The 23,217-nt window shown below is 40.3% G+C and overlaps 1 protein-coding gene and 1 pseudogene across 4 annotated transcripts in view; one reads left to right on the forward strand and one right to left on the reverse strand.

Moving 5' to 3' along the window:
• Window positions 1–1,313, reverse strand: part of LOC103074731 (voltage-dependent anion-selective channel protein 2 pseudogene) — a 4,171-nt pseudogene extending 2,858 nt beyond the window's left edge.
• The window catches only part of ACACA (acetyl-CoA carboxylase alpha), a 284,020-nt gene that overhangs the window by 83,175 nt on the left and 177,628 nt on the right, over window positions 1–23,217 (forward strand). For 3 of the 4 annotated variants that reach the window (XM_007464885.1, XM_007464886.1, XM_007464887.1), the window contains exons 4-5: window positions 16,400–16,532; window positions 17,846–17,984. In XM_007464885.1, coding sequence (XP_007464947.1) covers window positions 16,400–16,532; window positions 17,846–17,984 — 272 coding nt within the window. Of the gene's footprint in view, window positions 1–10,475; window positions 10,956–16,399; window positions 16,533–17,845; window positions 17,985–23,217 lie in introns of those variants that run through there. The other variant, XM_007464888.1, reaches the window with a different exon arrangement.

Raw genomic sequence — 23,217 nt, forward strand, 5'->3', positions numbered from 1 at the left:
TATGGGCTCTTTGGTTTCTGAGGCAGTTTATTACTCCTTGATGATCTACTTTCTATTTTCCAAAAAATTTTTTGACATCTATAATCTGTTGGGGGGGTCTCCTCTTCCATTCTCTTTGTCCTTATATCTTTATACCTCTTTTACTATTTTATTGTCATTTTTGTGATTTTGGTAGGGAACAGTAATAAACAAATGCTCACACTTTCAACTGGTAGTCCCATTCACTTCTTAATCTAGTGCAATTGGGTTTCTGCATTTACCATTTCTTTTTTTTTTTTTAACATCTTTATTGGGGTATAATTGCTTTACAATGGGGTGTTAGTTTCTGCTTTATAACAAAGTGAATCAGTTATACATATACATATGTTCCCATAACTCTTCCCTCTTCGTCTCCCTCCCTCCCACCCTCCCTATCCCACCCCTCCAGGCAATCACAAAGCACCGAGCCGGTATCCCTGTGCCATGCGGCTGCTTCCCACTGGCTATCTACCTTACGTTTGTTAGTATATATATGTCCATGTCTCTCTCTCGCCCTATCACAGCTCACCCTTCCCCCTCCCCATATCCTCAAGTCTGTTCTCCAGTAGGTCTGTGTCTTTATTCCTGTTTTACCCCTAGGTTCTTCATAACATTTTTTTTTCTTAAATTCCATATATATGTGTTAGCATACGGTATCTGTCCTTCTCTTTCTGACTTACTTCACTCTGTATGACAGACTCTTGCATTTACCATTTCTTGTAGCTACTCTTAGAAAACTCACTGGTGACCTCCTAATGGCCCCAGTCAGCAGTGTTGGCTTTTCTCTCGCTGTTGAAACTACTCCCTATGTTTTACGAACATAATCTCCCAATTCTCTTTTCTGATCCTTCCCTCTTAGGTGCTTGAATAGGCTTGTTTTTTGTTTTTATTTATTTATTTATTCATTCATTCTTGGCTGCGTTGGGTCTTTGTTACTGTGCGCGGGCTTTCTCTAGTTGCGGTGAGCAGGGGCTCCTCTTCGTTGCGGTCCATGGGCTTCTCATTTGCAGTGGCTTCTCTTGTTGCGGAGCACAGGCTCTAGGCACGCAGGCTTCAGTGGTTGTGGCGTGTGGGCTCAGTAGTTGTGGCTTGCGGGCCCTAGAGCACAGGCTCGGTAGTTGTGGTGCTCGGGCTTAGTTGCTCTGCGGCATGTAGGATCTTCCTGGACCAGGGCTCAAACCCATGTCCCGTGCATTGGCAGGAGGATTTTTAACCTCTGCGCCACCAGGGAAGCCCTACGTATTCTTGTTGATGCTATCTCCCAATAATTCTTGAATTCGTCCCCTTCTTTCCATTGTTACTGCCACTGCTCTTGCTCTTATTTCTTATTTGGATTATGGCAATAGTATTTTAGCGCTTCTCCAGTCTCTTTCCCCCTGCAGTATAAGCACCACATGGCCATTGTCATCTCTCCAAGGTAAACTGATCATCTCACAGCACTATTCAGTGGGTCCCCATTATCCATAGGATATTTTAGTGTCTAGCCAAACACTGTGCCAGGGTCCTCATGTTCTTTCTTTGTTTTTTAAAAAATTATTTTAATATTTTATTTATTTATTTTTGGCTGTGTTGGGTATTCGTTGCTGCATGAGGGCTTTCTCTAGCTGCGGTGAGCGGGGGCTACTCTTCGTTGTGGTGTGTAGGCTTCTTATTGTGGTGGCTTCTCTTGCTGCGGAGCACGGTCTGTAGGCACGCGGCTTCAGTAGTTGTGGCTCACGGGCTCTAGAGCACAAGCTCAGTAGTTGTGAAGCACAGGCTTAGTTGCTCCACAGCATGTGGGATCTTCCTGGACCAGGGCTTGAACCCGTTCCCTTGCATTGGCAGGTGGATTCTTAACCACTGCACCACCAGGGAAGTCCGCTAATGTTATTTCTAATACTCACAACAGCTGTAATCATTATGATGGGCTTAATGAGATCTGTAAGGGGCCCACTAATGTCTCAGAGATGTTTGAACTGGGTTTTGAAGGATGAACAGAAAACAGACAAGACAAGCTAACAGAGATAGGTGTGTGTGTAGTAGGAAGGGTAGAGATGGTGAGGTTGACAACATGTGTAAAGGTGCCAGACTGTGGAAACATCCAGCATGTTCAGGCAGTTGTAAGACATGGAGTATTACTGGAATGTAAGGGGGACAGGGTAGTTAGAGCAGTGGAAGAAGAGGCTGGTGAGATAAAGGTCAGATGGTTAAGGATCTTGTATGTCATACTAATGTTGCAGGAAGAAGGACCCCTGCCAGGGCCCGAGAGTGGGCTCTTGTTTAACACTCGGAAGTGAATTGTCCGAGGAGACACATGTGCTGACAAAGCAAGAGACTTTATTGGGAAGGGGTGCCCAGGCGGAGAACAGTAGGGTAAGGGAACCCAGGAGATCTGCTCTGTCACGTGGCTCGCAGTCTCGGGTTTTATGGTAATTGGGTTAGTTTCCAGTGGTCTCTGGCCAATCACTCTGACTCAGGGTCCTTCCTGGTGGTGTGGGCATCACTCAGCCAAGATGGATTCCAGCAGGAAGGATTCTGGGAGGTTGGTAGGACATACAGACTGACGTCTCCTCTCTCCTTTTGACCTTTCCCAAATTCTTCCAGTTGTTGTTAGCTTGGTAGTTCTGCATTCCTTACCAGGACCTCCTGTTGCAAGTGGCTACTATTTTGCCTGGCCAGGGTGGGTGGTTTCAGTCACTAACACTAAGACATATACAAGATGGAAAACATGGGGAATTCCCTGGTTGCACAGTGGTTAAGAATCCACCTGCCAGTGCAGGGAACATAGGTTCGAGCCCTGGTCCGGGAAGATCCCACATGCTATGGAGCAACTAAGCCCGTGTGCCACAACTACTGAAGCCCATGCACCTGGAGCCCATGCTCCGCAACAAGAGAAGCCACCACAATGAGAAGCCCGTGCACCACAATGAAGAGTAGCCCTCGCTCTCCGCAACTAGAGAAAGCCCACGCACAGCAACGAAGACCCAATGCAGCAAAAAATAAATAAATTTATTTAAAAAAAAAAAAAAAGATGGAAAACAGTATTTAGGTTTGGCTGTACAACAGAATCATCTGCAGAGCTTTAAAGAAATATGGATTCCTGAGCCCTGTCTCAGACTGATTAAATTACAGTCTCTGGTCATTCTGCTATTCTCCAGGTGAGTCTGATCTGAAACCTGAGCTGAGAACCACTTTTTCAGAGTTTAGAGCAATGCCTGGCATATAGTATATGCTTAATAAATGTTTGTTGCATTGAAATTAAAGTTGTGCAAGTAGATTTGTTCACTGTGAGGAAGAGTATATAGGTAGGAGGGAAATGTATCTTAAGGAAATGTCTACCTTCAGATGGAATGAGGGGGAAAAAGGAGACAGGAAATGATGGGTGAGGTAGAAGGAGAACCAAGAAAACCAGAGGAAAGATGATTTAAAGGTAGAAGATGTGACGTGAAGTGGTGAATAGAGATGAAAGATGGAGAAAAAGCACTGGAGTTAGGGGTAGGAGAAGCCTGAAGTGAACAGCTTTAAGTAGATGGCAAGAGATAAAGTAGTGAACAAATGGTGAAAGAACAGGAATTTCAACAGTTCACCTCTTAAGAAGTTGATGGCAAGGAAGAAAATACAATAGTTACTTAAGGGCATTATAGGATCTGCTCACTTGCTGCTTCTCCCACCCCTCCCCTCCCCCTCCCCCTTCCACTACTCCCCCCCACCCCTCTTTCTGTCTCCTCCCCCAAGCTCTCTCAGGTTTTCTTATTGGAATGCCCTTCTCCTGACTGTTGAAATTCCTTTCATACTTTGGGGTCCTCACGTTTTAAGGTCCTTCTCAAATGCTGGCTGTGCTGTGAAATTCTTCTTGTTCTTTCTCCTATTTTGTAGTTCTCTTCTGGAAATTTGGCCTTCCATTTTTTTCCACAACAGTTTCATTCTTTTCCATTGTCCTTAAACCAGCAGTCTCCCTTTCTGCTAGTCCCTGCCTCCTCTAGACACACTTTCAGTTCATAACTTTGCCTCATATTTCATGGAGAAAATAGAAACAGGCCAGAAATTCTTCCTCCCAACACTTAATTTCAAGCTTAATTGTATCTGTACTCATATTCTTATCTTTGTCATTGATTTTTAGTTTAATCCATTGTATTCAGAGGATATACTCTATGTAATTTCAAATTTTTGAAATTTGTTTATACTTTATGGCTTAGCATATGGTCTACTTTGGTAAAGTTTTTTTTGTTTGGTTTGGTTTGTTTTCGTTTTTTGGATTTTTTTTTTTGCTGCGCCGTGTGGCTTGCAGGATCTTAGTTCCCCGACCAGGGATCGGACCTGAGCCCTCAGCAGTGAAAACGCTGAGTCCTAACCACTGGACTGCCAGGGAATTCTCTGGTAAAGTTTTATAAACACTTGCAAAGAGTGTATATTTTGTATTTGTTGGTTATAAAATTCTGTACATGTCAGTTAAGTTGAGTTTTTCAATTGTGTTGTTTTTCTGTATCCTTGATGTTTTTTGCCTAATTGTTCTCAGTTGCTGAAAGAGGAATATTAATTAATCTCACTGTCAGAATCCTGAATCCTATAAATCAATGAGAAAAAGATATTTCAATGTCTTTTGAAGACATTTCAACCCAATAGAAATATAAGGAAAAGACTTGAACTTCACAAAAGAAGATGCCTGGACGGCAAATAAGCTTATGAAAATAAGCTGTTTAATATCATTGATCATCAGGGATTTTCAGATTAAAAATCACAATGAATTAATTGCCATCCCAACCAAAAAGGCCAAAATTAAAAGACTGACAATGTCAAGTGTTAGCAAGGGTGTACGACACATGGAAGCCCCATACATAGCTAACGGGAATAAATGTAGGCACAACCACTTTAGAAAAGTATTTGGGCAGTATCTTTACAGCCGTAAACATACATATACTCTGTCAAACAAGCATGTCCTTTCCTTGCTACTTACCCGAAAGAAATGAGTGCATTTGTCCACCAAAAACCGAGTTCAAGTATAGTCAAAATTCATAAAAAACAGAATATCCACCAATAGAATAAATAAATCATGCAGTAGTCACACAATGGAATACTACATGCAATGAAAATGAACAAACTACTGCTATGCCACAACATGGATGAATTTCAGGGACATAATATTGATCAAATACATACAGTACGGCCCTATACATATGAAGTTCAAAAACAGGCAAAACTGATTGATGGTGATAGAGTTCAGAATAGTGTTTAAATTGGGGAAGATACTGACTGGAAAGGAAGCACACTGGAGCCTTCTGAGACTGTGGAAATAATCGGTATCTTAATGGAGTGGTTGATTATGTGCATATGTACATATGTAAAATTAATTGAGTGTATAATTAAGACTTTGCACTTTATTGTATGAAATTACATCTCAAAAAGTAGATGAAACAGGCAGGACTTCCAGCTATAACTTAGTGAGGAGATGAACAAATCCTTAATCCCAAAAAGCAACTACGAAGCTTGACAAAACCATTTCAGCCTTAAAATCAACTGTAAGGCATACAACAGTCTGAGAGAAGTTTATATTTGAAAAACTGCTGAAATTCAATAAGAACAGTAGGAGTCTGTGGTGTTCTTGTCAGGACTTTTCCCATTCCCTTCCCTCAGCTTGGTTGGCATGGAGGTTTTGCCACTGTGGGTATGCCATAAGGGCTGGAGTTTCTGATGCTGCAGTTGAAGGGAGCATACTCCTTTTGGGTAGTGGATGATGCCCATGCTCCCCAGTGGCATTGTCAGTAGAAGTGACCATCTGGCAGGGGATGAGAGAGGTGGGCCAACTGCTGTACTAGCCTGAGGTGTGTTTGTGGTTGGGGTGAGCATATTGCTGCTTGAGCCTGCGTGCGTGCACAGAGTGGACATGACAGGGCTCAGGAGAAAGTTAAAGCCAGGACATACTTGAAAATGTCCTGAACTTTGAATGTGGTACTCTGCCTTACACACAGACACAAGAACGGAGTACAAAAGCCTTATTGGCCTCAGGTGTTTGGGTATAACCCCTGCCTAATCACTGGCTGACATTTAAGTTTTGCAGACTTAGAGGTAACACCTTAGGAAGGAGGTTGAAACATAAAAGCACATGATAAGAAGAAACTGAGCTGAGGCATCAGTGATTGTACACTTTGGGGGAGAGAGATTTCACAGATTTAGCCCAGGCAAATTATTAAGCCAAGAAAGAAAAACAAACAAGCAAACATTAGTAACAACAACAATCTTCATGGGTAAAAGAAATCAGAATCCAGAGTTGATACAATAAATTGTTTAATATGTTAAGTTTTCAACAAAAAAATCATTAGACGTGAAAAGAAATAAGAAAGTTAGCCCATATTTAGGAAAAAAGTCAATATAGACTGTCTCTGAGTGTCTAGATGCTGGATTAGCAGACAGAGTCTTCAAATCAGGTATCATAAATGTATTCAAAGAACCAAAAGAAAGCATGTTTAAAGAATTTTTTAAAAGTATGACAACAGTGAATCAATAAATAATATTCTCAGTAAGGAGAGAGAAATTTAAAAGAAGCAAATGTCACCAAAGAGGATATACAGATGGCAAATAAAGATGTGAAGAGATGTTTAAAATCACTAGCTATTAGGGAAGTGCAAATTAAGACAGTATTACTATACAACTGTCAGAGTGCCTAAAATAAAAACTAGTGACAACACCAAATGTTTGCAAGAATGTGGAGTAATTGGAAAACTTGTACATAGTTGGTGGGAATGTAAATGATACAGCCAGTCTGGAAAATAATTTGGAAATTTCTTATAAAACTAAATATTTACCATATGTTCCAACAATTCCATTCCTAGTTACATACCCATAAGAAATAAAAGCATATGTTCACATAAAAACTTGCACATGAATGTCCACAGCAACATTATTCATAATAACTATAAAGTGGAAATAACCCAGTATCCATCAACTGATAAATGGATAAACAAAATGTGGTATGGCCATACAGTGGAAAATTATTTGGCCATAAAGAGAAATGAAGTATGGATACATGCTACAACATTGAAAACATTATGCTAAGTGAAAGAAGCCACATATGATATCATTCCATTTATATGAAATATCTAGAATAGGCAAATCTATAAAGACAGAAAGTAGATTAGTCATTGCCTAGGACTGCGAAGGGGTTTGGGGGAAATAGGGAGTGTCTGCTACTGAGTACAGGGTTTCTTTTGGGGGTAATGAAAATGTTCTAAAATTGATTGTGACGATGGTTCACAACCATGTGAATATAATAAAAACCATTGAATTATATACTTTAAATGGCTGAAATATATGGTATGTGAATTATATCTCAATAAAGTTGTTAAGGATTTTAAAATGAGATTAGCAAGGTCACAGGCTATAGGATCCATATACAAAAATTAGTTGTATTTCTGCATACTAGCTAGCAATGAACAAGCAAAAAATTAAATTAAAATAATTTTATTCACTATGGCATTAAAAATAATAAAATGCGTAGGAATAAATTCAACAAAAAAAAGTATAAGACTTGTACATTAAAAATTATATTACTGGGACTTCCCTGGTGGTCCAGTGGTTAAGAATCCATCTTGCAATGCAGCAGATGCTGGTTCGATCCCTGGTCAGGGAACTAAGATCTCACATGCCACGGGGCAACTAAGCCTGGGCACCGCAACTACAGAGCCCATGCTCCACAACTAGAGAGAAGCCTGCACACTGCAATGAAGCAAAAAGGCCGTGCATTGCAACTAAGACCCAATGCAGCCAAAAAATAAAAATAAAAATTAAATTAAATTATATTACATTGCTGAGAGAAATTGAAGAAACTTAAAGTCTAAATACAGGCATACCTTGTTTTATTGCACTTGCTTTATTGCACTTCACAGATAATTGCATTTTACAAATTGAAGGTTTGTGGCAACCCTGCATTGTCAGATGATGGTTAGCATTTTTTAGCAATAAAATCTTTTAAAATGAAGGTATGTACATTTTTTGGTAGACATAATGCTATTATTGAACACTTAGTAGACTATAGTATAGAGTAAACCTAACTTTTTCATGCATTGGGAAACCAAAAGATTCATGTGACTTGCTTTATTGCAATATTCACTTTATTGTGGTGGTGAATTGTGGAACCAAACCTGCAATATCTATGAGGTATGCCTGTAAATGGAGAGACAGTCCATGTTTGGGAATTGGAAAACTCAATATTGTCAAAATCGTGATTTTCCCTAAATTGATCTTTAAATTCACAGTCCATGTCAAAATCCTAGGAGGATTTGTTTTTTCTTTCTAGAATTTGCCAAACTCATCCTAAAATTTACATGGAAACCCAAAGGACCTAGAATAGACAAAAGTTACGGAAAAGGGAAGCAAAGTTGGAAGACTTACACTACCTGATTTCAAAAACTGACTGTAAAGCCACAGTTATCAAGGCTGTGTGGCATTGTTACAGGGATAGGCATATAGATCAGTGAATCACAATTAGGAGTCCACAGCTAAATCTATTTATATATATGTTCAGTTGATTTTCAAAAGAGGTACATCCTTGATTCAAGATTTCTTTGCTTGGAAAAGCCCCAGTGTAAAACAGTCTCTCACAGTGCGTGCTGCAGTATAACTCAGACTGCCTTGCAGTCAGGCTAGCTAATGCATCACAGTCTGCCGGATAAACTGCTACGTCATCCTTGGTGCTTGGCATGTTACAATGTTGGGATCAGTGTGGGCTTCTAGTTGGATTTTGTGCCAGGTACGTGTCTACTTTGGACACTCTCTTTTCATGTTAGATTAAAATGAGGATGCTTTGAATTTGGAGGAATGAATGTGGCTTTTTCTTTCTTTTGTTCTAATATTACAGGAGGATTGGGAGCAGCATCCATAAAAGATTAGAAACACTAGCTTTGTTTTGGATCTGGGTGTGCTGTGTTAGTGTTTGGTTGTTTTAGAAAGATCCCTTTGGTGAAAAGGAAGCACAAACTTGATTACTGAGAGTGACTCTAGTATATTTTCTGATATAATCAAGTGCAAAATAGCCTGCTTTATTCTATATGCAATGCTTTGCTTTTTGAATGTTGAACTTATATAACAAAGGCAGAGAGTGATTCTCTTTTGGGAACTGCCTACATCTGGCAGTTAGATGTGTGTAAAATTGAGCTGTTTCTACATCTGTGGTCACTGTAATTGTTCTGAACAAAGGCTTCAGTGCTCTGTTTTTTGAGACATGTTATCCTGAAGAGACATAAAGATAGGAGGACTCCTCTGCATCAGCTTCTTTAAAGGAGGAAGCAAACTTGACTGACTTTATCAGGCGTTAGCGTAGTATGGAAGGAATGATGCAGAGTGGTACAGGCCAGAAACCAATCCAGGACTCCCATTTTTTATTATGCCTAATGGTCATATTGAGCGAGTGTCCTGATTGAGTCTTTTCACCTTTGGTCACCTGAATGTCCTAAGATCAAGGTTTGTCTTAATCATTTATCTTCTATTTGATTCTTCATCTTTCATCTGTGTTCCAGGTCATTTGTGTACTTCTGTTTTGGAGGGTTTCCCTGGAAGGTTAATAGGTTCTCAGCATAGTTGGCATTAGATAAGAATTAACCATTTGTATTCAACATTTTGGTGAGAAAGAATTTTTCTGTGGTGCATGAATCAGGTTAGATATGACTCTGGTGGATTATACCATTCCTAATGACTTATCTCAGGAAATTGTGATTCTGTAGATTCTAGCTGTTGCAGTCTTTTCTGCCGTTATGTGATTCTGTAGATTCTAGCTGTTGCAGTCTTTTCTGCCATTACAAGGGAGCAATATCCTGAGCAATATCTACTTAATTAAAAGCTAAAACAGGACTATGTTACTGTATAACATTTAGCCACCATTTATTTATTTAAGTGATTTGTCCATCTGTGGCAAATTTGCTTGCATAGCAATAGATGTGTCCCAGTAGTTTTTTAGGCAGGGTTTTTCTTCCCTGCTTAAACTGGATTAGACCTCTGTGTCTAAAATATTTTTCTGGGCCCCTTTTCCTTTCAGGGATTTTATCCACATCTTTGTACCAGCTCCAGTCTTATTCTCAAATTTTAGTGAATAAAATCTTAGATTTTGTTGTTTTTTAAAAAGGTGTGTGTGTGTGTGTGTGTGTGTGTGTGTGTGTGTGTGTGTGTGTGTGTGTGTGTGTGTGTGTGTGTGTGTGTGTACCACTACTCTGGCCTGAGAATTAGAGTTGTGACTCCCACATTATTCAAAGTTCCTCAGTAGTGGCATGTTTCGTCCTTTTGACTGGCTTTCTTTCTCTCCTGACCTGCTCTCCCCACTCTTGGAGTCTGAAAATCAGTATTATTTGTTTTGATTGGATCTCAGAAATTACCTACTTAGGCTGTGCTGTCCTCCTCCCTCTGGATTTCCTGACCCCATTACTTTCTTGGCATAGTTGTCCTTGTAAACTTTGTCTTCTTTTTGCCCTGGGCCCTCCCTGTCATGTGCTCCTGGCAGCCTGGAGGGGCCGTGGAGCTTTTCTCTGGTGACTGTCAGAAGAAAGTGACCGTTGTTGAAACACGTTTGCTGCGGCTAAGGCAGAGCTGCTGAGATCTACTTTCTAGTTATACAAGCTTTTATATTTCTCCCCCTTTCCTCTCGGTCCCCTTGGGAAATCAACTAATTCTGTGTGTGGGCCCAGTGTAGGGAGAAAATGCAAACAGGAGGGGAAGTATGGAAATTGAGGACAAAGTACACAAAAAGACTGTAGCTTGAGGCCATCAGGAATACTCTACTCTGACTGAAGCAGGGCCAAGAAGTAGGCACAGTATGTCTTGTCCTCCTGGGTTTTAAGCACCTGCAGCAGGAGAACAAACTCCGGCTTGTGTTTACAAGGCCGACATCTGAAGAAAAAGCCTCCATTCCTTTGCCATCTTGATATGGAGGGTTCTGCGGTGGAAAATAAGGAGATGAGATATTACATGCTTCGAAGGTAAGTTTTAGAGTGCCGTATCTGGGCAATATTTACCTTTAAAAAACAATAAGACATTGACAGCTAAGCTCTGGAATTTATGGGCAATCTGATTTGATGTCTGTAGGAAACTTTTTTTTTAAGGAAATGAATTAAAATGCTCATATTTGCTCCTGGATTTCTAAACCTTTATTTTACACTCAGAATTTGAACCAAAGATACCCGAGACCATGTGTGACATTGTAGCTGCGTTGAAAACAAGCGCCCATGCACAGACCTTGCTGTGTGCTGGTCTTTCGTTAAGGAATCTCACTTAGTCTGTGCCAAAATTGCTCACTGTTCTTGGCTGGTTTTTCAAGAGTGAAGTCGCTTCATCTATTTTGAAGGAAAATATAAATTCTCTGTGGTAGGTAGCATCCTGTTGAAGGTAGTTTTGCAGAAAACTTTTTTAGGCTCTGTCTCTTGGACCAGGAAAGGTGGCTGCTGTCATTGTCCTGGCGTGTGACAGTAGGCAGCCAGACCGGAGGTGTTGAGAGTGCCAAGCTCTCCTATGCCGAATCTTTCTTCTTCCTGCTGTTAGAACTCACGCTGAAGAGGAAATGAGTCAGGTCTTCTTCAGAACTCTTGCAGGTCTGTGCCTCTCCAGCCAGAGGGTCGACATAAAAGACCTGAATGATTTGCTGGATGGCAGTCATTAAGGGTCGCTTGCTTGTATTTGCAATCTGGAGTTTTTATTTTGATAAAAATTACCCAAAATTAAATAGACCCTGGAAAATATAGAAACAAATGAAAAACACTGATTTGGCAAAATATGTCTTTAAAACAGTCATCCTTTCCTTTTCCTTTTTACTTGACCTCTTCCACCCTTTGGGGGGTAAACCAAGCAAATCTTCCACTGAGAGTCAAATAAGTAAAAAACAACTGGTACATTTTACATATACATATTATATATTGTTTTACATATAATATATACTTATATATTTTGTATATTTTAATATATATACAATAAAATGATTTATATATGTATAAATATAATAAATATATATAACTTTGGTTTATTATTTTATATATGTAAAACAAACATATACAAACAGAATACACATACACATATATATATATTAATTACACACACATACACAGTTTTATTTTGTTTTTCTGTGGTTAAATACAATAGGTGATCTGTCCATTTTTTTCAAGGAGACATCCCTCCTGGAGCAGTCTGTCCTCCAATTGGAACAATCATCTAGAGAATTCCCTTCTCTTCTGTGTTGGATCCTCTATTTCTTGCATTCCTTGTCTTCCTTTTTCTTGGTTTACTTCATCTTTTGGGAAGACAACATTCTCTGGTAGCTTCCTGAGAAAAGCTAGGTGAGAGGTAAAGATTTTGAGATCTTTTCTATCTTTCCACTTGATCCTCTTGTTTTTAGAATGGTGCCTAACTTCTGAACATGGCTATATGAAGGATCCCATCTTTTTTTTTTAATCTTTTTTTAAATAAATTTATTTATTTATTTTTGGCTGCATTGGGTCTTTGTTGTTGCACGCAGGCTTTCTCTAGTTGTGGTGAGAGGGGGCTACTCTTTGTTGCGGTGCGCGGGCTTCTCATTGCAGTGGCTTCCCTTGTTGTGGAGCACGAGCTCTAGGCATGCGAGCTTCAGTAGTTGTGGCACGCAGGCTCAGTAGTTGTGGCTCACAAGCTCTAGAGCACAGGCTCAGTAGTTGTGGCACATAGGCTTAGTTGCTCCGCAGCATGTGGGATCTTCCCAGACCAGGGATCGAACCTCTGTCCCCTGCACTGGCAGGTGGATTCTTAACCACTGTGCCACCAGGGAAGTCCTCAACCCGTCATTAAAAGTAAGGTATATTTCTGTTTTTCTCCCCTCTTTGATTACAAGTGACCCTCAGGGCATTCCTTTGTTATCTCTAAACTATTGATTAAAACGTATGAACGATCCCTTCCCCACCTTAATTTTATCGATAAAGATTTTGCTTCCCTTTTTGTCTTATACTCAGGCATCTCCTTATTTATCCTAGGTTTATATCTTCTCTGTCTCTCTCTCCCTAAGAAACTGAAAGTTGATCTCTAGGGAGTGTGTGTGTGTGCGTGTGTTTAATCTCAGGTGTATAGAATTATATAACCATAATTTTTGGTTCAAGACACACTCATTCGTCCATGTGTAACCCACTATTATTTATTTATTTGGTTACTTATTTAGTAATTTTAAAAATAGTGTAAAAAGGAATTTGAAAAACCCACCACTTAAAGGTTGATCCTTGGCCGTCACCTACATCTTTCTAACCATATGGTCTCTCCTCCATAAACCTTCTCCCTGCTTTCCCCACCCAGGTAGTCATTTCCCTTAATCACATGTTCATCACATTATTTTGTTTCTCTGTTTACATAGTTTTTTTTGTATCTATATGTATGTCTTAAAAGTATGTATATTTTAGTTTTTAACTTTATGATCTGTTTTTGTTGTTGTTGTTGTTGTTGTTTTTGCGGTATGCGGGCCTCTCACTGTTGTGGCCTCTCCCGTTGCGGAGCACAGGCTCTGGACACGCAAGCTCATCAGCCATAGCTCACGGGCCTAGCCACTCCGCGGCATGTGGGATATTCCCGGACTGGGGCAGGAACCCATGTCCCCTGCATCGGCAGGTGGACTCTCAACCACTGCGCCACCAGGGAAGCCCTTTATGATCTGTTTTTAATTTTATAATCTATATATAATATTTGGGAGCTTCTTATATATTAATCATATATCTATACACTTGACTAAGGCCTCCTATTATTTCTATTAATTTGCGGAATCTTTTGTTTTTTATATAAATTACATCATTCACAAATAAATATAATTTAACTTCCTCCTTGGCAGTCCTCAGGTCTCTAATATACTTATTAATTTTTTTATTTTATTGCACTTGCTAGGAAATCTAACAGTTTTACATTTATGGATTTTCTAAAATTAAACCATCCTTGCTTACCTGGGACAAACTCAAGTTGGTTATGGAGTAACATATTTTTTAACTAATATTTTGCCTATCTTTGACCCAACACCTATTTAGAATATCGTCTTTAGGAATTTTGCAACTGTGGTCATGAGTAAAGCAGCCCTGGACTTCCCTTTCATGTAACATCTTTGTCTGGTTCTGGTATCAGTATTACTCTAACTAGGGAGTTTTACTTCTTTTTCTACTGTCTGGAAGTTTGGTAGGCTACGATCCTTGAAAGTTCAGTAGAACTTGTCTTTTAAAACCATCTGGGGCTTCCCTGGTGGCGCAGTGATTAAGAATCCACCTGCCAATGCAGGAGACACAGGTTCGAGCCCTGGTCTGGGAAGATCCCACATGCCGCGGGGCAACTAAGCCCGTGCACCACAACTACTGAGCCTGCGCTCTAGAGCCTTCGAGCCACAGCTACTGAAGCCCACAGGCCTAGAGCCCATGCTCCGCAACAAGAGAAGCCACCGCAATGAGAAGCCTGCGCACCCCAACAGAGTAAACCCCGTTCGCCGCAACTAGAGAAAACCTGCACACAGCAACAAAGACCCAACGCAGCCAAAAATAAATAAATAAGTAAATAAGTAAGTAAGTAAGTAAATAAATAAATAAAATAAAAATAAAACCATCTGGACCTGGTATTTCTTTGTGGGAAGGTTTTAATCATACTCTTTTATTTTGAAGAGAGAAATTACTTGAGTGCAAGGTTAGAGTGTAGGAGAAAGGAAGAAAAAATAGAAACAGAAGAAAGCAGCTGTCTGTTAAATAGTGTATAAAGGATTTTATTTACTATATCCATTATCTCATTTAGTCCTCAAAACACCCTTTCAGAAGGTCTGTCAGTGCTATGAGTCAAGGTCCAGTCAGGGAAAGAAAAACTGCATTAGGTATTATAAACAAAAGACATTCAGTTGTGAAAATTGGTTACTTGGGTGTTAGAAGAATAAAAGAACAAAAAAGACATGCTGAGGTAACCCAAGGTTAATATCTGCAGGAAGCAGCTACCACAAAAGACAAGTTGTGAAAATTGGTTACTTGGGTGTTAGAAGAATAAAAGAACAAAAAAGACATGCTGAGGTAACCCAAGGTTAATATCTGCAGGAAGCAGCTACCACCCCTCGGGAAGAGGTAGTATTCCCGGAACCTACAAGCTTGGAGAGGGCCCAAGGTGCTTGGAGAGGGGCTGGTGCTTGGACCTCTGAGAGTAAGCTTTGAGTAGCTGGTGCTCAGATCCCTGAGGAGGAGGCCTGGCCTGACAGGTGATTGATAGGCCCAGGCCGGGTAGCCCAGAGGATGAGTGAGCATGGCAGGGCTGGTACTCTTGACAGCCAAGGAGCCACAACCCACTGCTTCTGGTCCTTCTAAGGGAATGCATCACGGCTATTCCTGAATGCTGAAAGATGCTAGAGACTGGAATTAACTCTGTTTTCCTGTGGAGCAATGCTGATAATAGCTGGAAAATAAGAAGAAAATCCCTTTCTCTTTCTCTCTTTTTTCGTTTTTTCTTAAACCCTTCTGCCTTCCTATTGGCAGAATCAAACAAGTTTGCATGGTGTTAAGCCCTGTTGTCATAGAGCAGAGCATAAAAGGGTGGGCTTGGAGCTGAGAGACAATAGCTAAAAACCTAGAACAGTGAATACCATACATATTTACAAAGAGAAAAGTGAAGCTTAGCAAGTTTAAGTTATTCGGTGAAGATCTGGAATTTAAAGCAGGCCTGTGCTGTTTCCACCACTATCTAATCTAAAACACCATTGATTGTTAGAGGCACCATTATTGAATGTACCACTGAGAAAAAAAATTCTGCCAATTAAATAAAGCACACTATCAGTTGTAAGATACATACTAATTTCAGAGATTTTAAAAAGCTAAAAAAAAAGTGTTATCTTAAGATCAATGAAATATGGTTTATAAATAAATTGCCTTGTAAATACCTTGTAAATAAATTGTTTTTGGAGTTGTTGATTTTGAAACGTCTATGGACTATCCAAGTAAAACATTTAGTAGGCAGTTAAAAATGTGGAGTTACAGCTCATAAGAAAGATGGAGGTTAGAGATACAGAGGTGAAGGTCATCTGTGTGTCAGAATCATAATCCAGAAACAGGTTTGCTAACTGTTGTGGGTTGTTGTTTTAAGTTTTAACAGTCACTCTGAGTCTATTATTTATACCATCTCATTTTAGTCTGTTCTTTGCCTATCTCTTTATGATGGCATCTGTTGGTAAACCTTAATATTGTCTTTTATTATTCAGGAGCACTTATTTTTTTTCTTAAATTTCCACAAGCAAAGGTCATTTTCTTTTCTCTCTTCTATATAAAAACTATGTGGTCTGCCACCATGCAGTCTTCACAAGGGTGCAATTGGAAGTGCTCTTACAAGTCCAAAAGTGAAAAGTAGGTCTCCAGGGGAGGTAGATGACGTGAAGAAATCTTATCTGTAAACTTTCATGATTTCTCTATTTTTGCAGGTCCAGCATGTCTGGTTTGCACCTAGTAAAGCAAGGTCGAGACCGAAAGAAAATAGACTCACAGCGAGATTTCACCGTAGCTTCTCCAGCAGAATTTGTTACTCGTTTTGGTGGGAATAAAGTGATTGAGAAGGTAAGTTATAACCTGCTAAATTATTTCTTCAAAAGTACATGCGATTTAATGCCTGGATTTGTTGTCTAGATTTGCTCAAAACCGATATTTAAATTGAATTTCTGAGACTGCAGAATTATCCTTTCTGCCTCCCTAGCATCCTATTAAATAATTTCACTATTTTCTGTAATATGTATTTACCACTGACAATTTAGTCATAACTAAGTAAGAAGATGAGGCAGCACCCATAAAGTGCTTTTAGAAAGATCTTGCAATTTTTATGGGGTTGAGTTGCACTGATCTGACAGGGTATGAGAAATTGATTAGTTTGTGGGGTGGTGGTGAGGAGGTAACATGTCATAACACTGGGTTTAGAGCTAAGGGAATGGAGAGAGTTTCAGAACAGAAGGCTTCAACAAGTTTGATACAGTGTAACCTACTGGGTTCCGCCAGGAATTTGAGATGTTTAGACGGAATATACCACATGAAATACTTAAAGAGATTACAGGTGTTTTGAAATGTTGTGAGTTAATCTGTGTCACTTTTATCTAAACCATATTGGAGCTGAGAGAATGACTTGGTTGAAATAGCTTGCGGTGATTAAAAGATTAAAGGATGGGGACCTATATTCTCTGTCCTAAAAGTGTTGCTTTAGCGGTGCACTCCTGTTAGTCTTCCAATGAGTAGAGATTACGTGTCTCCCAACCTATGTTATCCTCAGGGTGATGATTGCAAGACAGGCAAGGACGTGAAAGGTTTGTTTAACAGAGAAGTCTCAGGATCATTGATCCTTCTACTCTTTTTCTTGTGACCGTTCTTTCTGGGGCGGTCTGTACAATTCTAAGGCATTTGAATTCAGCATTCTGGAGAGAGGTGGTGGTTAGTGTAGGAGTTCTTATACATGTTCAGGACTCTGTGCCTTGTTTCACTACAACAGAGAATAGTGCATGACACTACACTGTTGAATCTTCCTCCAACCTTATTTATATCCATCTTCCCCCTGACGTTTGTTTCTTCTATACCCTAAAAGTAGATACGGTAGAATAATTCACAAACTCATAAGATTTGAGTAACTGATTTTTCCCTTCAAGAAATGAAGTTAGAAAGGAGTAAGTTTTAGCTGGCACATATTGAAGTATTTGCTTAGCTAACATCTTAAAATATCCCTTGATCATGTGGGAGTTGGTTCCTAAATGCCTAGACCAACAATACAAATTCCTAGTTGAAACTCTCGCTTTTCAGAGGAAGATCTACACAAGTGATTTCATCTCTTTTCCTCTGTCTTTGCCTGTCTTTTCTACCTCTCTCCAATTCCCATGTTCCCACTCTACCAGGTTCTCATTGCCAACAATGGCATTGCAGCAGTGAAATGCATGCGGTCTATCCGCCGGTGGTCTTATGAGATGTTTCGAAATGAACGTGCAATCCGATTTGTTGTCATGGTCACACCTGAAGACCTGAAAGCCAATGCAGGTAAGTTATGAACATTAAGAAAGCATCATCCTCAAGCGTAAAACATTGAATGGCACAGCCTTTAAGGAGAAGAATGTTAACTCAGGAGGATTCCCAAACCCAAGGATTTCTCTTTTAAAAAGTGTCAATAGTAGGCATAGACAAGGATTGTATTATATTTAACCTCAATGTAGACACCTGTGTTCTAAGTAAAAATAGGTAGAAATTTAACCAAAGTGTCGATATGGGTTTTCAGTGTTATTTGCTAAGCCACATTCTTTAGCATGTGTCAGTAGAAACGTTTGGAAGGAAATGCTATTTACCTTATGAGTTACATTGAATTTTAGAGAATTTTAAGGTTAAGATTGTTTTTTCCCCTCCTCCTGGGAGGGGGAGACCTCTTGGGACCCAAATAGGTTTCACTCTGCAGGCTCTTTGGCATATTCTCTCTGCTTAGATGGTTTTCCATCTGAGAGAGGCAGATAAAGACTATTGGTGTAGCTGAGAGTTCGTGGCTAGTCCTTCCTCTTCATACTTCTTATCACTAAAGTATAATCTCTAAGACAGAGTACCCACAGATAACATTCGCTCTTTATTTTATTTTATTTTTAAAATTTTATTTATTTATTTTTGGCTGCATTGGGTCTTCGTTGCTGCATGCGGGCTTTCTCTAGTTGCAGCGAGCAAGGGCTACTCTTCATTGCGGTGCGTGTGCTTCTTATTGCTGTGGCTTCTCTTGTTGTGGAGCACAGGCTCTAGGCATGTGGGCTTCAGTAGTTGTGGCACGTGGGCTCAGTAATTGTGCCATGCGGGCTCAGTAGTTGTGGCTCGCAGGCTCTAGAGCGCAGGCTCAGTAGTCGTGGCACATGGGCTTATTTGCTCCATGGCATGTGGGATCTTCCGGGACCAGGGCTCGAACCCATGTCCCCCGCATTGGCAGGCAGATTCTTAACCATTGCACCACCAGGGAAATCCAATATTAGCTCTTTAAAGGGCTGTCTTTTTAAAGCTATTTTCGTCTTTATATGTACTCTCTATATTGAGACAATGATATTAAGACTATTCCTAAGGAGTAAGGGTTATTATCTTTAGAAATGAAGAAGGCACCAATTTATTGGAAAATAGATGTTATATGAAATCATTTAGATTGACCTTTCAATACCTCTCAGCTGCAGTTTCGTATATGTGAAAGGAAAATCATGTCTATTTTACTGGATAGTTGTACTGATGAAATTGTGTATAATAAATGTAAAGTACCTTGCATGATTTCTTTTTCCTTGTTTCTCCTTGGTGCTCCTATTAATTCATTTATTCATTCACTTAATGAACATGGAGACCCACAATTTAATAAGATATGATCTTGCTCTAGGAAACAAATAATTTCAATACAATGAGGTAAGTGCTATAATAGAAATATGCACAGGGTACTGTGGAACACAGAGATGAGCCATCGTAACTCTGGCCCCTGCTCTTGGGTTAAGGGTTAAGAGGGGTTAACAGGGTTAAGAGAGCTTTCTGAAATGGGTTTTACCTAGCCAAGAATGAGTAAGAGTTAGTGAAGCAATTAGGGGGAAGACAAAGGTATTACAGGCAGAAAGGACGTATATGCAAATATACGTTTGAAGGTGTGACACAGTGGTTTCTGGAAACTGCAAGTGGCTTGTTAAAGTCCAAGACATGATCTAGTATTTGTCAAGGATGGTCTTGTTTTTCATGTTAGCACCATCAACAAAGGGAAAATAATAGATAATATAGTAATAAGAGCAAGGTGGGGTTTTTTTTTTGGTGGGGAGACAGGTTTGGAGTACATGTGATACAAGAAGATTCTAGAAATCCTACAAAAAATTGAATATATCCTTCTAGAACTTAGAAATAATGAGAACTAGAGGTTAAGAGTGTACATTATCGGCAAATATGTGATAGTTAACACAACCTCCTGAAAGATCAGATAGAAAATGAAGAGAAGAGGATTAAGGATGAAATTTTATAGAAGGCTAAAATTTAGAGATAGACTCAGGAAAATAGGCCCATAAACAGTGTTGAGAAGAAATGGTCAGGGAAACAGAAGAGAAAAGCAATGAGAAAAGAGAATTTCAATAAGGAAGGCTCAAAGGTGTCAGTAGTCCAATAAAATAGGAATCAAAATCTGTCTGGCGATTAGCTAATCATTGGTAACCTTTGCAGGAATAGTTTGTGGAACAATGTGAGTATGCAGACTAATATAGGAAGATAAGGAATGAATGGGATGAGACATGGAGCCAGCCAATGTGGACAAGTTTTTTGAGAATTTTGGATGAGAAGGGAAAAAGGAAAGGCAGTAACTAAAGAGAAATTTTTATTTTTCAGAATGGAAGAGACTTAGGAATGTTTCTGAGAGGAAGGAGCCAAGGGCAGGGGTGGGGGCCGGGGGGTAGCAGTACACAAGAGAGCTAGAGGAGATGGAAGGGGATGGGATCATGAGCACCAGTGGACAAAAGAACTCATATCTTTTGACTAAGAAAGTCTATTTCCTGGGGTTTATTCTGAGGGACAAAAATCAGTAATGGGGCAAATACGTTCATACAGGGATATTCATTGCAGTGTTATTTAAAATAACAAGAAACCAGGAATAACTTGTGCCCACCATTAGTGATTAGTTACGTAAAATCTGTTGCACCAATTCTGTGAAATACCATGCACCCATTAAAAAATATTTTGTGGAGAGGAGCTTCAAGATGGTGGGAGAGTAAGATGTGGAGATCACCTTCCTCCCCACAAATACATCAAAAATCCATCTACATATGGAACAACCCCTACAGAACACCTACTGAACGCTGGCAGAAGACCTCAGACCTCCCAAAAGGCAAGAAACTCCCCACGTACTTGGGTAGGGTAAAAGAAAAAAGAATAAACAGAGACAAAAGGATAGGGACGGGACCTGCACCAGTGGGAGGGAGCTGTGAAGGAGGCAAGGTTTCCACACACTAGGAAGCCCCTTTGCAGGCAGAGACTGTGGGTGGCGGAGGGGGGAAACTTCGGAGCCACGGAGGAGAGCACAGCAACAGGGGTGCGGAGGGCACAGTGGAGAGATTCCCGCACAGAGGATCGGTGCCGACTAGCACTCACCAGCCGGAGAGGCTTGTCTGCTCACCCGCCGGGGCGGGCGGGGCTGGGAGCTGAGGCTTGGGCTTCGGTCAGATCCCAGGGAGAGGACTGGTGGCGTGAACACAGCCTTAAGGGGTTAGTGCACCACGGCTAGCCGGGAGGGAGTCCGGGAAAAGGTCTGGAACTGCCAAAGAGGCAAGAGACTTTTTCTTCCCTCTTTGTTTCCTGGTGTGCGAGGAGAGGGGATTCAGAGCACTGCTTAAAGGAGCTCCAGAGACTAGCGCGAGCCGCGCTGCCCCAGAGACGGGCATGAGACGCTAAGGCTGCTGCTGCCGCCACCAAGAAGCCTGTGTGCAAGCACAGGTCACTATCCACACTTCCCCTCCTGGGAGCCTGTGCAGCCCGCCACTGCCAGGGTCCCGTGATCCAGGGACAACTTCCCCAGGAGAACACACAGCACGCCTCAGGCTAGTTCAATGTCATGCCGGCCTCTATGATCATCTCTATAGATGCAGAAAAAGCTTTCAACAAAATTCAACACCGATTTGTGATAAAAACTCTCCAGAAAGTAGGCATAGAGAGAACTTACCTCAACATAATAAAGGCCATATATGACGAACCCACAGCCAACATCATTCTCAATGGTGAAAAACTGAAACCATATTCACTAAGATCAGGCAAAAGACAAGGTTGCCCACTCTCATCACTATTATTCAACATCGTTTTGGAAGTTTTAGCCACAGCAATCAGAGAAGAAAAAGAAATAAAAGGAATCCAAATCAGAAAAGAAGTAAAGTTGTCACTGTTTGCAGGTGACATTATGCTATACATAGAAAATGCTAAAGACTCTACCAGAAAACTACTAGAGCTAATCAATGAATTTGGTAAAATAGCAGGATGTAAAATTAATGCACAGAAATCTCTTGCATTCCTATACACTAATGATGAAAAATGGGAAAGAGAAATTAAGGAAACACTCCCATTTACCACTGCAAGAAAAAGAATAAAATAACTAGGAATAAACCTACCTAAGGAGACGAAAGGCCTGTATGCAAAAAACTGTAAGACACTGATGAAAAAATTAAAGATGATACAAACAGATGAAGAGATATACCATGTTCTTGGATTGGAAGAATCAACATTGTGAAAATGACTATACTACCCAAAGCAATCTACAGATTCAATTCAATCCCTATCAAACTACCACTGCCATTTTTCACAGAACTAGAACCAAATATTTCACAATTTGTATGAAAACACAAAAGACCCCCAAATAGCCAAAGCAATTTTGAGAAAGAAAAAGAGAGCTGGAGGAATCAGGCTCCTGGACTTCAGACTATACTACAAAGCTACAGTAATCAAGACAGTATGGTACTGGCACAAAAACAGAAATGTAGATCAATGGAACAGGATAGAAAGCCCAGAGATAAACCCATGCACATATGGTCACCTTGTCTTTGTTAAGGAGGCAAGAATATACAGTGGAGAAAAGACAGCCTCTTCAATAAGTGGTGCTGGGAAAACTGGACAGCTACATGTAAAAAAATGAAATTAGAACATGCCCTAACACCATACACAAAAATAAACTCAAAATGGATTAAAGATCTAAATGTAAGGCCAGACACTATCAAACTCTTAGAGGAAAACATAGGCAGAACACTCTGTGACATAAATCACAGCAAGATCCTTTTTGACCCAGCTCCTACAGAAATGGAAATAAAAACAAAAATAAACAAATGGGACCTAACGAAACTTCAAAGCTTTTGCACAGCAAAGGAAACCATAAACAAGACAAAAAGACAAACCTCAGAATGGGAGAAAATATTTGCAAATGACAAAGCATTAATCTCCAAAATTTACAAGCAGCTCATGCAGCTCGATATCAGAAAAACAAACAACCCAATCCAGAAATGGGCAGAAGACCTAAATAGACATTTCTCCAAAGAAGATATACAGATTGCCAACAAACACATGAAAGAATGCTCAAGGGCTTCCCTGGTGGCGCAGTGGTTGGGAGTCTGCCTGCCGATGCAGGGGATGCAGGTTCGTGCCCCGGTCTGGGAAGATCCCACATGCCGCAGAGCGGCTGGGCCCGTGAGCCATGGCCACCGGGCCTGCACATCCAGAGCCTGTGCTCCGCAACGGGAGAGGCCACAACAGTGAGAGGCCC

The sequence above is a fragment of the Lipotes vexillifer genome, unplaced genomic scaffold (genome assembly GCF_000442215.2).
Source record: "Lipotes vexillifer unplaced genomic scaffold, Lipotes_vexillifer_v1.1 scaffold788, whole genome shotgun sequence".
Lineage (NCBI taxonomy): Eukaryota > Metazoa > Chordata > Mammalia > Artiodactyla > Lipotidae > Lipotes > Lipotes vexillifer.